Below are 14,265 nucleotides of genomic sequence, written 5' to 3'. Positions count from 1 at the left end.
TTTCTAATAACATTGTGCATTGGTCATTTGGAAAGTATCAGCTCACATTTCTTTTTACAGTATCAAAACTCACTTTTGTTAGGTAGCATCACATAACCACCAGTCTTCCCAGAAAAACCTTTAGGTATTGAAAAACTGTTAGGTCACAAAAAGGATACAAGTTTTCCCCAATCTTGATTTTGAGCTTGATAGCTGGAACTGTGCAATTGGCAAGAAATGTATAAGTTATTTTCCTGGAAGTGACAGACTCACTTATCAGTCTTGAGTGCAGGACACTTGTATTATCAAATAAAAATATTATTCTCTGAGAACAGTAGGGCATTCATCTCACAACTAATTCCAAGTGCTTTTCCTTAACAATCACATTTCAGTATGCAGAAATGCTTAATGCATACTTCCCCTTGCAGCATTTCTCAACCTGTGGGTCACGACCCCTTTGGCAGTCAAATGATCCTTTCACAAGGGTCACTTAAGACCATCCTGCATATCAGATATTTACAGTACAACTCATAACAGTAACAACATTACAGTTATGAAGTAGCAACGAAAATAATTTTATGGTTGGGTCACAACATGAGGAACTGTATTTAAAGGGCCAGAAGGTTGAGAACCACTGTAGAGTATAAAAAGAAGATTCAACTTCTAATAACATTATTCATTGTCACTGCTTTATCAAAGATGTGCTTAAGTAAAGCATATTTCTTGTCAACAAGTGGCAGTGAAGAATAGAATAACTACTAGCACAGATTGGGACCCCTGCCTTGATTCTTGCTCAGAAACCAGTTTTACTGACTTTGGCTTTTATCCAGTTGTTGCAAATGTCAGTATAAATGCAGGCAGTGCCTTAATATTTCTATACAAACAGTTTTGGCCTCATGGTTCTCCTGGAAATGGTCTAGTGGAACCACTGAAGCCTGCAAAACACACTTGGAGAACCACTGTGTAAATGAGCAGAGTGTAGTAGTGTGGAAAATTAAACCTAAAAACCCCCAGAAGACTGGTTTCCCTCACTCAGTTGGTTGGAGCATTGTCTTGTACACCAAAGGCTGGCAGGTTTGATTCCAAGTTAGGGCAGCGCATACCTAGGTTGTAGGTTCAATTCTGTAAGGCCACATAGCTAGTTTTCCAGTTCCATGTATAGGAGGCAGCCAATCCATTTTTTCCCCCTCAAATCAATACAGTGGTCACTTTTAAAATACAAAGGCAAATATTAAACTCAGATTATTGTAAAGAATAAAGAAGAAATATATTATAAAATAAGAATATAATATAGGAAACTAGTAAGAGAAAAAAAAGTGAAAAAAAAACAGGAATCTCATTCTCACATGAAGGATTGCCCACTACTACTGCTTTGTAAAATGTTCCTGTGTCTGCCAATGAGAGGTTAGAGGACTGGCCATCAATTTGGTTGCCTAGCATTGCCTATTAGGGAGGGTCAATGCTTATAAAGGCAGCTCTGGCAGGTCATTGTAGAAAAAATTTCACAGAATTTGATGTGCTGAGTAAAAAGAGGTCAGAAAATTCCGACGGGATCTAAGAGAAGAATTTGTAGAAGGACTTTCTTTGTTGAAGGTTAAGCTCCCTCCACCCCCCTCTACTCCCAGCAGATGTGTTGCTAACACAACAATTCTTGGATAGTTTTTTTTCCAATCACGTTCTTGTTTTCTAGAGATGCAAATAGATCCAAGGACATTTTTGATGAGAGACTCCATCCTGTCACAGTAAGTGCCAGTTGTATTGAGGTTGTCCTTTTCTCTCAGACAGTTGTGCTTATTCCATGCTGATTTGCTTCAAAATTAATCACTAGTAAAAAATTACTTTCTCCAGCTTGGAGTTCACATTACCTTCCTTTAAGTTTTCTTCCCCACCCCATTTTGTATCTAATTATTTTACAAAAGGAATCTCTATATATAAAAGCATAAGCGACTGTCTAACTGGTAGCTATGGCGGCGCAAACTGACCAACAGGGGGCTGACACTCAATGCAGATGCTACTGAGTTGCTGTGACTTGGCAGCTGTGGTTCTCAGGTGATGCACCAGGAACCAGAGAGGAGGGGGTCGATTCTGGGGTGTGTAACCCGAGAACTTCCCTCTTGCAATCCCAGACCCTTTGGGGGATGTAGGAGAGCGGTTTCAGCCTGATCCCTGCAGGCCAGACCAGGGGAGCCCACCTGTGCACAAATCTGTGCATCAGACCTCTAGTGTTATATAAGAAACTAGAGGCCCAGTGCACAACATTTGTGTACTGGGGTGAGGGGTGCCTCAGCCTGACCTGCACCCTTTCACAGTCCGGGAGCCCTCGAGGGATGTTGGAGAGCTGGTTTTGGCCTGATCCCCATAGGCCAGGCCGAGGGACCCCACCTGTGCTCAAATCCGTGCACCAGGCCTCTAGTTTATAATAATAAAAGTGTACTATGCAAACCGACCAAACAACCAAACAGCAGAACGACCTTCCAGATGAACTTTGGATGACCATGCTATGACACACACTGGTGCCAGGCCTGCCAAGTTGGGTGCAATGTGATTGGTCAGGGGGCCCGGCCATCACCCCACGATCGCCCTACAGAGGGAGGCCAAGGCCCCAAAGAGGGAGACCCATGCCTCTGGCTGGCGGGGCGATCGATCAGGGTGGGGTGGGGTGGCACTCCATGATCGCCCCAATGAGGGAGGCCCAGGCCATCCTCTGGGCAGTGACCATTTGTGGAGCCCCAGCTGGGTGGGCAGAGCCCCACGACTAATTGTCCTAAAGAGGAAGACCCAGGCTACCCCTACAGACAGCACTGTCGTGTGTGGGCAGGGCCACCCTCTGCAGGGTGATTGATCTGGGGGCCCCCGCAATCAATCAACCCACAGATGGAGGCCCACCCAATGGCTAGCAATGTGGTGGTGGGTGTGCAGGGCCAGCCAGTGATCACCCTGCAGAGGGAAATCACAGGCCAGCCAATGATCACACCCCATGCCTGTTGCCCGCAGAGGGAGATGCCAAGTGATGGGGTAGGGGTTGGCAGTGCCACACCAATGGCAAGCAGTGGCAGCAGCGGGGGCATGGCCAGCTGCCAGTAGCCAGGGGAAGGAAAGCCCCAATAGGGCCTCATCACCAGTCAAGCCTAGGGACCCTACGCGAGGGGTCCCTGATTGTGAGAGGGCACAGGCTGAGGGCCACCCACCCATGCACGGATTTTGTGCACTGAGCCTCTCGTGTTATATAAGAAACTAGAGGCCCGGTGCGCGACATTCATGTACTGGGGGTGGAGGATCCCTCAGCCCAGTCTGTGCATTTTGCAGTCTAGGAGCCCTTAGGGGATGTCTGACTGATGGCTTACATCCTTAGCACTGCCGCGGAGGCGGGAGTGGCTCCTGCCACAGCCACTATGCTCGCCAGCCATCAGCCTGGCTTCTGGCTAAGCAGCACTCCGCCTGTGGGAGCACACTGACCACCAGGGGTCAGCTCCTGTGTTGAGGCTCTGCCCCTTGGTGGTCAGTGCGCATCACAGTGACCAATTGTTCCGCCATTCGATCGATTTGTTTATTACCCTTTTATTATATAGGATAGGTCAGTAAGAACTGAGTTTCAGCTTTGTATAATTAGTGAGCTACAGTGGACAACATGCCTGAAAAACAAAAATGTATATGTTTAAAAGAAAATTTTCAATAGCATCAAGCAATATGAATATTTGTACATAAACCTAATAGATATGTCAGGATCTCTAGAAGACAATTAAACAGCTATTTAAATATTGAATTAATTAGAATGACAAAAATTTTCAAATGTCTTGAGATATGCTCTATAACAACATGTGGCTGGTGAGCACTGTATGCACAGCACAGCCTTAGAGCCCGATGGTTACATTCTCAAAGTTGATTGCAGAGAAGTATGACATGATGACCAACAAGTCTTTGGAGCCTAAAAATAGTTCACACTTAGACAGAATATTGTAGGGGAAGGTGGAAAGGAATATATAAATATTCTGAGGTTGTGCCTGTATTTATCTTTATTGCGTGTCAATATTCAGTCACTGTTTTTTAAGGTCCCATTATTTATATTTAAAAGGCTAAAATACATGTCACCCAATCAAAATAATTTTAAGCTGCACATGGGCACAAGTGGAACATGGTTGTTACAAAAGTACTTAATATTTTTCTTCAATGGGTACTTTCTTTCAGGAAGAAAAGGTTCCTGAGGAATTCTTTCATCATAATCCTGATCCCGAATCAATTTACAGATTTATTCGACCTTTCTTCATTGCCTTTAAGGCAACAGGAGGATATGCCATAACAACATTGGTAAGATAGTTCTTCTTTCAGAACTTTATTAAGGGAAACCTATCAAAGGATGTAAAGTTCACACACTTGAGCTTAATAATCACTATGATTTAAAATGTCCTTGCTTTTTTCACCACAAAGCGATTGCTATCAAAGGCAGCAGGAGGGAGAGGTTTCCAATTTCTCCCTCCAGGCCTCAGGAGACATAGGCACATGCAGTGCACACAGGCATACATACAAGGTGTGCTGATGGGGCAGGATGGGGGCAATAACAGAACTTTCTGGGCCCCAGGCAGTGACAGGTTCAGTGTAGGTCAAAGCTGAGTCGCAGGCTGCATTCCCCAGGCAGTTGTAATGTGTGTCCTGACTGAGAACTAGAGCCCAATGTTCCCTGTTCCTTGGATGATGGGTATTCATCCGTCCTTGCTGTCCTCTTGTGCCTGCCTGTGATGTTTCCAGGATTCTAGTGCCAGTAGGACCTGAAAGGGCTTTGCTGGTTGTCTGCTCAGCTACAGCTGTATAAGGGGCTCTGTGTCATTCATCCAGGCTTCCTGTGGAAAGAGTGTGTCATTTGGAATGAGAGGTCCATTCTCGTGAGAAAAAATGGGGATTGTATCACTCCTCCCTCGGACAATCCTAAAGGGGAAAGTCTCCTGCTTGGTCTGAGGGAAGAGTACTTAGTGCAGTGCCTCCTCCATCAGTTTTCAATCAGAATTTTGGAGAGGCTGCCTGTGCTTCTGAATAGAGACCCCTCGGTGGGCACTGGAATAGACACAGGCCTATTCACGGAGCTGCCAGCCATCTGGAGTGCTGATCACAGCTGATCAAAGGCAGGAGTGGTGCTCCCACTTGAAGAGCTAGGGAACTCAGCAAGGAGAACATCTGGGGTAGAAGAGGGTGAGTGCTTTTCAAACACATTAAGATGATGCACCTGTGAGACAGAGGGGCATCTCTAGAGATCATCCTACTATATAAAAACCCTGAGTTCATCACAACCGGAGGTTCAGCCAACAGAAAGTCAGTCCTGCAGTCAGCACTTGGTTGCCGTGGTGACCCAGCACTGACTGCTGCGGCTGCAGGCACTATGACCCAGCACTGACTGCTGAGGGGAATGCAAACCAGGCCCAGAGAGAGGCCTGAAGAGAGAAGCAGGGTCTGATCCATAGCCTGTGTGGCAGCTGTTGATCAACACTTGCCTCTCTCTTTCTCTCCAAGCCGGGCCAGCAACAGCACCTCTATTTCTCTCCAGGCCTCCACCAGGGATGCTCATCAGTGCAGCACTTCTGAGCAGGCTCTGTTGATAGACCCAGAGACGCTGACTGGCATAGAATCTGACCAGTCAGAACCAAATCTGGGTGAAGTGGGAGGAGCCAATGGCTGCCTAGGAAGCAGAGCTTTTGATGCTGATTGGCATAGAAAGAGACTAGTCAGAACCAAATTGGCCAGCAGAGGAGGGCAGTTGGCAAGATCAGGCCAGAAGAAGAGGGCAGTTAGGGGTGATCAGGCAGTCAGGCAGAGGCAGTTAGGGGCAATTAGGCAGGCAGGCAGGCAGGCAGGCAGGCAGAGGCATTAGGGGCAATCAGGCAGGTAGGCAGGTGAGCAGTTAGGAGCCAGCAGTTCCAGATTGTGAGGGAGATGTCTGACTGCCAGTTTAGGCCCATGGGATTGGGCCTAATCTGGCAGTTGGACATCCCCCAAGGGGTTCCCGATTGGAGAGGGTGTAGGCTAGGCTGAGGGAACAACCCCCTCCATGCACGCATTTGATGCACCAGGCCACGTGTTTGAATATATGGAATTAGAGCATGAATCTGAGCTACTGGCAGGGAATTAGTATTAGCTATTCCAATACCGAGAAAATGTGTGAATAAAAAGTGCATGGAAGCAGGAAGAGTAGCAAGAGCAGGTATTTAGTGGATTTATGGAATGAGCAACTTCTTGTCAGCATTGAGCACTTTGACCTCACTCTCTTTCTGGAACCTCGCTTATCTTCCTTCTATTTTATTGTTTCTCCCTGTTTTTGATAGCACCCTAAGCTATGCCTGATGATTTCTCCTTCAGAGCTGAGTCCTTACAGATCTAAGTGCAGAGGATAGAGGAGAGCCATGGTTGAATAAAGTGTTTGCTTTTATGGAGCTTCTGTCCTAGTGAGGAAGAGATAAATATTTCTTTAACTGAGTGTTGTTAAAAGGTGAATATCTCAGGTAGTAGTAAATATCACGAAGGTACAGCAGGGTGACGTGATATCATGCTGAGAGGGGCTTGCTACTTGAGAGAGGTGATCAGGAAGAGCCTCTGTAAGAGATGACATCTGACCCTGGCCTGACTGAACTGAGGAAGATGAGAAGCTCTGACGTTATGTGCAGAGGGAATAAGTGCCAGCCTCTGAGACGGGAACTTATACTTGGTATTTGAGTAAGAGTGAGGTATGGCCAGTGTGGTCAGAGTGTGGAATGAGGGAGAGAATGTAGGTCATGTGGACCTAGAAGGGCAAGTGCTACCTGATTGGCCTTGCAGCTTGCAGGCCATGGGAGAAAGTGACATTTTTATTTGTTTGGTGGAAACACTTTGGCAGAGTTGAGCAGGGTGGGGAAGTGCTCTTGATTACAAAAGCTATCCAGGCTGCTTTGGGGAGAATGATGGTAGCTGGGAGTCTGAGTGGAGGCCGAGAAGTCAGGGGCAATAACAGTGACATGGGTGAGAAGTGACAAATAGACTAGGAAGCAGACTCACTATCAGTGACAGGCAGCGATCACAAGAATTGCTAACAGTTTGCAACAGGTCAACTCAATTGGACGTCTATGGCCAAGCACCTAGGCAAATGGCAGTGCCCCACATGACATTAGGGAATGCGTGGGGAGTGGGGAGCTGGGGTGAAGAGCTCTGGTTTGTATGTGCACACGCACCGATGACCTTAGCAGTAGTAGTTTCAGTCCAGTGACAGTGCCAGGGGCAGACTACAGTGGGTGAAGGAGAGAGTGGGAGATGAGAAGCAGCTTCAGGGCATTCACTGTGAGCAAACAGACAGGAAGCAGTCTAGGGATTGTGGGGAGTGGGATGGGTATCACATAAATACATTCATATTGGGGAGAATCTCTGCCACAGGAAAGTGTTCAAGAAGAGGTAATTATGGGAGGTGTTCTTCAGAAGTGGTATGGGATTGACTTCACTGCTAGAAGAGTTTCAGTGAGAAGAGAAATCTCAATTCCACTGACACAGGAGGGCAAGTGGTATAAATGAATGAGTAATGGCACATCCTAAATCTGTAGAAGTGATGAAGGAAAGTTGAGTGATTTCCAATGTTGTGTATGTCTCTAATTATTCCCAGAAAGTTGACAGTTGAACCTTGTAAGGAGGTTCATTCATAGGATATCTGGGAGCATTTAGCTTTGAAAGATTGGTGCAAACTTTCACTAATAGCACATAATGTTCAGTAACCTTTTGCTTTCTAAAATACAGTTGGGTTTTAACACCTTTGGCTAATGTGGGCTGTCAATCTGATAACCTCGGACAGTAAACATATTCTTCTTCAAAGAACCCTTTGACGAAACAGCAAATCACAGCTTGCCTCTATAATCTTTGCTTAGCTGTTAACTTCACCCAGTTCTTTGTAGAATAGACATGTAATACATGTGAAGAAATCATGAGATCTCACCAGCTATCTGGCAGGTTTAGAGGAGAACCAGGGAGATAGAGACTGGCAGCTCTGCTACAACTGAAACCAACAGAACTGACCAAGCTTCAGGTTGTGTAAGACAGAGATGGATTTCACAGAATCCTGATGGAGATGTGAGGCTTAGGGGATATGAAATGTCTATCCTTGGTGTGCGTGTGTGTTTCTTACAAAGGCACTAAGTCCAGGAATACCTGACAGTTGTAGAGACCTGCCTCAGACACACCTGTTTGCACGGCGTGTCCTGCTGCACCACACAGCAGCCACTGGGGGGGACTCTCTTTAAAAAAAAATGTTTTTAATCCTCACCAGAGGATATTTTATCCATTGATTTTCAGAGAAAGTAGAAAAGAAAGGGGAGGAGAGGAGAAATAGAGAGAGAATCATCAGTATGAGAGAGAGACATCTATTGATTGCCTCCCGCATGAGTCCTGACAGGGGCCAAGAGTGGAACCAGCGACTCTTTGGTGAGCAGGCTGGAAATTCACCTGGGAAAGTAGGCAGTAGAAGTGTCTGATTTGCAACTGTTTCTTGGCCTCTGGCTTTGGCTGGCCAAGCAGTCTCTCTAGAAGCTATGAATAAAAGGCATGTCAAAAACTGATGAAATCTATCATTCCTGAAAGTTCTTATCACAGCACTTAAACTGAACTAGAATCAAAAACCAGTGTTCTACTTTGCAGGTTTACATAGAAAGACTTTTATCTTATGCTGAAATCGACATTTGCCCATCTAACTGGAAACGCATTGTTTTGGGAGCGATTATTCTGACATACAAGTATCTGCACGATGAGGCTATGTGGAATTTTCACTTCTTCTCATTGCTAAGGGGCATTACAATCAAGAACTTGTGAGTTTGCAAGATTTTGATGAAGTTTCAAACCATTTTCGAATACCTTATTTGCCCCCATAAAGTTTACAAAATAAGAAATATTTTGAAAGGTTACATTGTGCAGAGGACTGAACTAGGCATAAAATTACGTACATTTTTCTATCCATATTTGCTTTGACATTTCATACTCCTCATTAATTAGTATGTCTTCATGTGTTATTATTGTAATAATCTGTGTGATAACTTGGTATATTTCTCTGGTAGCAAAGTTTGTAGAAGCTCAGATTCAAAAACAACAGTAATGTAAATACCTTCATGCCTTTCTTAACGCTTTCTACCAGTTCAGGTTTTTATTCCCCCATTTTCAAAATTTCATTTATTTTCAATAAGACTTTACATTCAATATCTATATATAAATAAAAGCCTAAGCGACCGGCTGCCCAGCCAGTAGTTATGATGTGCATTGGCCGCCTGGGCAGATGCTTAACGCAGGAGTGATAACCATAGGCGTGGGAACATGGAACAGACTGATGAATCTCAGAGAGAATGGGGGAGTGGGAAGTGCAGGAAGAGATTAACCAAAGATCTTATATGCATACTAGAGGCCCAGTGCACAGATTCGTGCACTGGTGGGGTCCCTCGGCCTGGCCTGCAGGGATCAGGCCGAAACTGGCTCTCTGACATCCCCCGAGGGGTCCCGGGTTCTGTAAGAACACAAATCTGTGCACCGGGCTTCTAGTTATTTCATATTAGTCTCAGGTGTACAGCATAATGGTTAGAAAATCATGTGCTTGGCGAAGTGTTTTCCACAATATTTTTAGTACTGACCTGACACCATGCATAGTTATTGCAGTATTATTGACTCTCTTTCCCATGGTGTAATTTATATCCCCATCACTGCATTGTAATTGCCAGTCTGTACTTCTCAATTTCTTCACCTTCTTCACCCAGCTCCCCCAAACCTCTTCTCCTCTGGCAACCATCAAAATGTTCCCTTTACCTCTGAGTCTGCTTCTGTTTTGTTTGTTCATTTATATTGCTTTTTAGTGAAATCATATGTTATTTGTATTTCTCTGACTGACTTATTTCACTAACATTATACCCTCTAGGGCCAACTATTCTCTCACAAATGGCAGAAATTCATTCTTTTTTATGGATGAGTCATAATATTCCACTGCTTTTTTATCCACTCATCAGTTAATGGGCACTTGAGTTGCTTCTACAGCTTAAGGATTATGAATAATACTGCAGTGAATATAGGGTGTATATATCCTCTCAATTAGTGTCCTGGTTTTCTTCATATATATACCAGGGGTAGAATCACTGAGTCATAGGCAGTTCAATTTTTAATTTTTGAGGAACTTCCATACTATTTTCCACAGTGTCTGCACCAATATACCTTGCCACCAAAAGTGCACGAGGGTTCCCTTTTCTCCACATCCTTGTCAGCACTTGCTGTTTGTTGATGATAGCCATCCTGACAGGTGTGAGGATATCTCATTGTGGTTTTAATTTGCATATCACTGATGATCAGTGATGTTAAGCATCTTTTCCTATCTATCAGCCATCTGTATGCTCTCTTTGGATAAGTGTCTTTTCAGGTCTTCTGTCCATTTTTTAATTAGATTTTTCGTATTTTTGGTATTGAGCTGTATATGTTTTATATAAGTTGTTTAGTTATGTATGTTTTTTATAAATTTTGAATATTAGACCCCCTATTAGATATATCAATGTCACATATGTTTTCCCATCAGTGGGTTGTCTTTTTATTTTGTTGATGTTTTCTTTTGCTATACTAAAACTATTAGTTTGATATAGTCCCAATCCTTTATTTTTTCTTTTATTTCGCTTGCTCAGGGTAATCTATCAGCAAAGCACTAAGAGAAATATTCCAGATTTTAGTGCCTATGTTTTCTTCTAGGAGTTTTATGGTTTTGACACTTACATTTAGGTTAACATTCCATTTTGAGTCTATTCTTGTATATGGTGTAAGAAGTGGTCTAGGCGCCGCGAGGCGTCCAGTGCGGTAACGCAACCGATCCCGGAGAAGCCGGCGGGAGCCCCGGGGAGAGTTCTCTTTTCTTTGTGAAGGGCAGGGCGCCCTGGAATGGGTTCGCCCCGAGAGAGGGGCCCGTGCCTTGGAAAGCGTCGCGGAAAAAAAAAAAAAAAAATAAAAAAAAAAAAAAAAAAAAAAAAAAAAAAAAGAAGTGGTCTAGCTTCAATGTTTGAATGTATCTGTTCAATTTACCCAACATCATTTATTAAATAGACTGTCTATATACCGTTGAATGAAGTCTCCTCTTTTGTCAAATAGTAATTAAACATATAGGTGTGGGGTTATTTCTGGGCTTTCAATTTTGTTTCATTGATCTATGTTTGTTTTTATGCTAGTACCATGCTGTTTTGATGACTATAACCCTGTAGTGGGGTTTGATATCAGGTAGTGTGATACCTCCAGCCTCTTTTGTTTTTCTCTCAACTGCTGTGACGAATTGTCCAGGGTCTTTTGTGTGTCCGTATAAAACTCTGGATTAGTTGTTCTACTTCTGTAAAAGATGGCATTGGCATCTTGATAGGAATTTGGTTGAAAGAGATTATTTGAGGTGGTATGGACATTTTAAAGGTGTTAATGCTTCCTGTCCATGAGCATTGTACATGCTTCCATTGAGTTGTCTCTTCCTCACTTTCTTTTTTGGTGTCTGATAATTTTCCAAGAGTTTTCCCCTCAAAGATAAGAGTGGTGGTTCTGAACGGATCCATTTGTTGCTGTGGTGATGTGCCCAGTCCTTTTGTTGGCACATCTCTATTTTACTAATCCCCTTCCTGCTATCAGCCTGGTGAGAATGTCTGCAAGTTCTTCAGGGCTAAGAAACAGCATACATCATTCCTTTCATCTGAGCACTAGAGTGGAGCCCTGAGAGTGAGCAAGAAGAATAAACCTACAGCTGCACTAATGGGACTCTGATAATTGAGCCCCTAGTCAACAGCTGTTGTGCACAAGAGACATAACCTCCTTCCCTTTGTCCCAAACTCAAAGTCCTTCCCCTTGTCCCAAACTCAAAGGGGACCACAAATTGTTGAGCCTTGTTTGCCTGGTTGAACATTAGTGTATTAGCCCAGGTTGGTAGCCTTTATTTGATTCAAAACTAAACTCAGAGCCAACCTAGTAGCTTAGAATGACAATTTTGAAGAGAACCATGTTGACTAAAATTGCCCTGTGGTGGTTTTGTGTTTTCCTTCTTCCCCAGAAATGAGTTGGAAAGGCAATACCTATGTCTACTGCGGTTTCGTCTGTATGTTTCTACCAGTGTCTATGCCCAATACTATTTTGACCTTCGGTCCTTAGCAAGTGACCATGGATTGTTGCCTATTGCATTGACTCCTCTTCAAAAAGAACGAGCACTGAACCTAGAGGTAAGGCTGTGAAATCACAAAGTGGGGTTTTCTGTCAGACTCAAAAACCAGTATCTGTGCATAAATCATATTATGTAGAGACTAGGAAAATGAAAAGCTGTTTTAAACTAACACATTGAATAAGACTTATTAACTCTCTCACATCATATTAGCAGTATTTTTATGGTGTATATAAGAATCCTACATTATAAAAATTACCTTTTCTGTGACCACGATTCAGAATAATTTAAATCCATTTTAAACTTTGATGGTTTTTTTTGAAACTGTATTCTATTTTATAGCCATACATGAATAATTTCCTACAATTGTATCATTAATCATATCTACAACCATATTCTACTTATCACTCTTAACTCAGTTTGCAAATTCATGTCTTTTCTGTATAGATCACAGTTCAGTACCTTCAGTTTGATAGACAAAAGTAACCTGAGAGAGAGATACTTAGATTGTAGAATATGTACTTCAAACACTGGGTGTAGAATGTATATGGGTTTTTAATGGCATTTGTAAAGTATGTGCGACAAAGTAATATTTATGGCTTATGAATTCTGGGGAGTATACAACTAAATTACAACTGAAATGGACAGTTTTTGTGGTACTTAATAGTCCTTTAGAGTGCGTCTACCTTAATGTGCAAGTGAAATAGTACCTTGATGGTGCATCAGTCACTAGACCTTTGGAGCTTTCAGTAAAATACAGCACATGCCAGCCTCATTAAAATTTGCTTAGAGTAAATGCTAGCTAATGAAGATTGGATAGAATGTAAATAGCTGAGTAAACAATGACATTTCCCAACTGTATATTTATTATATTTAAGGAACCAAGTGTACAGACAACAGATGATACTGTTGTGAGGAAGACTGTCACACCTTTGACATCTTGAAAAAACCCAAAATTTAACAAATTCTAAGTTCCCCTTTGCTGTGTCAATCTAATCAGAGTCCCTAAACTACTTAACTTCGTGGATGAACATAAAATAGGATCCCAAGGACCATGCAGTGTATACGCAGCTCTCCGAAGAGGCAATGACCATAATCCATATAAAGAATTAGGACTGTGTGGCTATCAGTGATGCTTTCTCTGTGAAGGCTGCAGCTCCTTTATTTTGAATGTACCTGTGTTCTATCTCATGTCTCCCCCTAGGCCATTGCCAGATATTGTGAAAACAAAAACCTGTGCAGGGTGGCCATAAAAAAATCTGGCAGCTGTGCTAACCTTACTGATGTGCAGCGTGCCCATGCCATCTTATCTTAAGGAGGAATGAGGGCTGTGACATGATGAGCGCCTCATCTGCAAGGACTGGAGAAGGATCACTGCTCCTGCTCCAATCCCAGATAAGTTCTTTCCTTTTAAGGGAGACGGGGGTGGCGGAAGGGGGGGTATTGACATAATGAGTATCTCACCTACCAAAACAAGTACTGTTGAAATATAATATTCCCTATTCTGGCAAGTTTAGTATTTCCTCTTAAAAATAAGTTAAAGGTTTTAACCTGATGAGGATCTTTTTTAGCCTATGCTTAATTTAGGATCCTTAGTATTTTTCATGTCCCTTTGATTATTTTTATTACTAGAGGATATTACATTTGTTTAATTTTGTTTTCAGTTTTGGATAAAAAGGAAATGTCTCTCTTAAACTTTTAACAATTTCTAGTTAACCTGCCACTTGACATTTTCTTTTCAGCTTTGGTCCTCTCACTTAATAAGTTTAAAGTACCTATTTCTGTATACTAGTATAGTTTCAAATGCTTTAATGTTTACTTTAATAATGTGGAAAATGGATTATTTTACAGTAGAAAATTCCTTAAATATTGTTTATTGCTTCCTAGTGCAAAATGGCTACTTTTTTAATATATATATATTATGTGCTGTTTCCTTTCCTCCTGAACCTTTTAGACATTGTGACCATATATGAATTACTTTAAAATAATTTTAATTATGAGTTTTCATTTCAGTTTTTCTGACCTTGAAGATTTCTCTTTCTTTTTAATTGATGTCAGAGGGAAAGGAAGGGAGAAGGAAAGAGAAAGGGAGAGAAACATGGATATGTGAGAAATATCTACCAGTTGCCTCCCATCCAGTGTCTGGGACT

The 14,265-nt window shown here is 42.6% G+C and overlaps 1 protein-coding gene across 1 annotated transcript in view; it reads left to right on the top strand.

Annotated features, from left to right (window-relative positions):
• The window catches only part of LOC102427318 (cyclin-Y-like protein 1), a 44,139-nt gene extending 30,709 nt beyond the window's left edge, over positions 1–13,430 (top strand). The window contains exons 5-9 of the mRNA XM_014449911.2: positions 1,670–1,721; positions 4,165–4,284; positions 8,614–8,780; positions 12,011–12,176; positions 13,320–13,430. Of these exons, the coding sequence (XP_014305397.1) occupies positions 1,670–1,721; positions 4,165–4,284; positions 8,614–8,780; positions 12,011–12,176; positions 13,320–13,430 (616 nt within the window). The remainder of the gene's footprint in view (positions 1–1,669; positions 1,722–4,164; positions 4,285–8,613; positions 8,781–12,010; positions 12,177–13,319) is intronic.
• The last annotated feature ends 835 nt before the right edge of the window (positions 13,431–14,265 follow it).

This window comes from Myotis lucifugus, unplaced genomic scaffold (genome assembly GCF_000147115.1).
Source record: "Myotis lucifugus unplaced genomic scaffold, Myoluc2.0 scaffold_1532, whole genome shotgun sequence".
Lineage (NCBI taxonomy): Eukaryota > Metazoa > Chordata > Mammalia > Chiroptera > Vespertilionidae > Myotis > Myotis lucifugus.
This window is presented reverse-complemented; position numbering and strand designations above follow the sequence as displayed.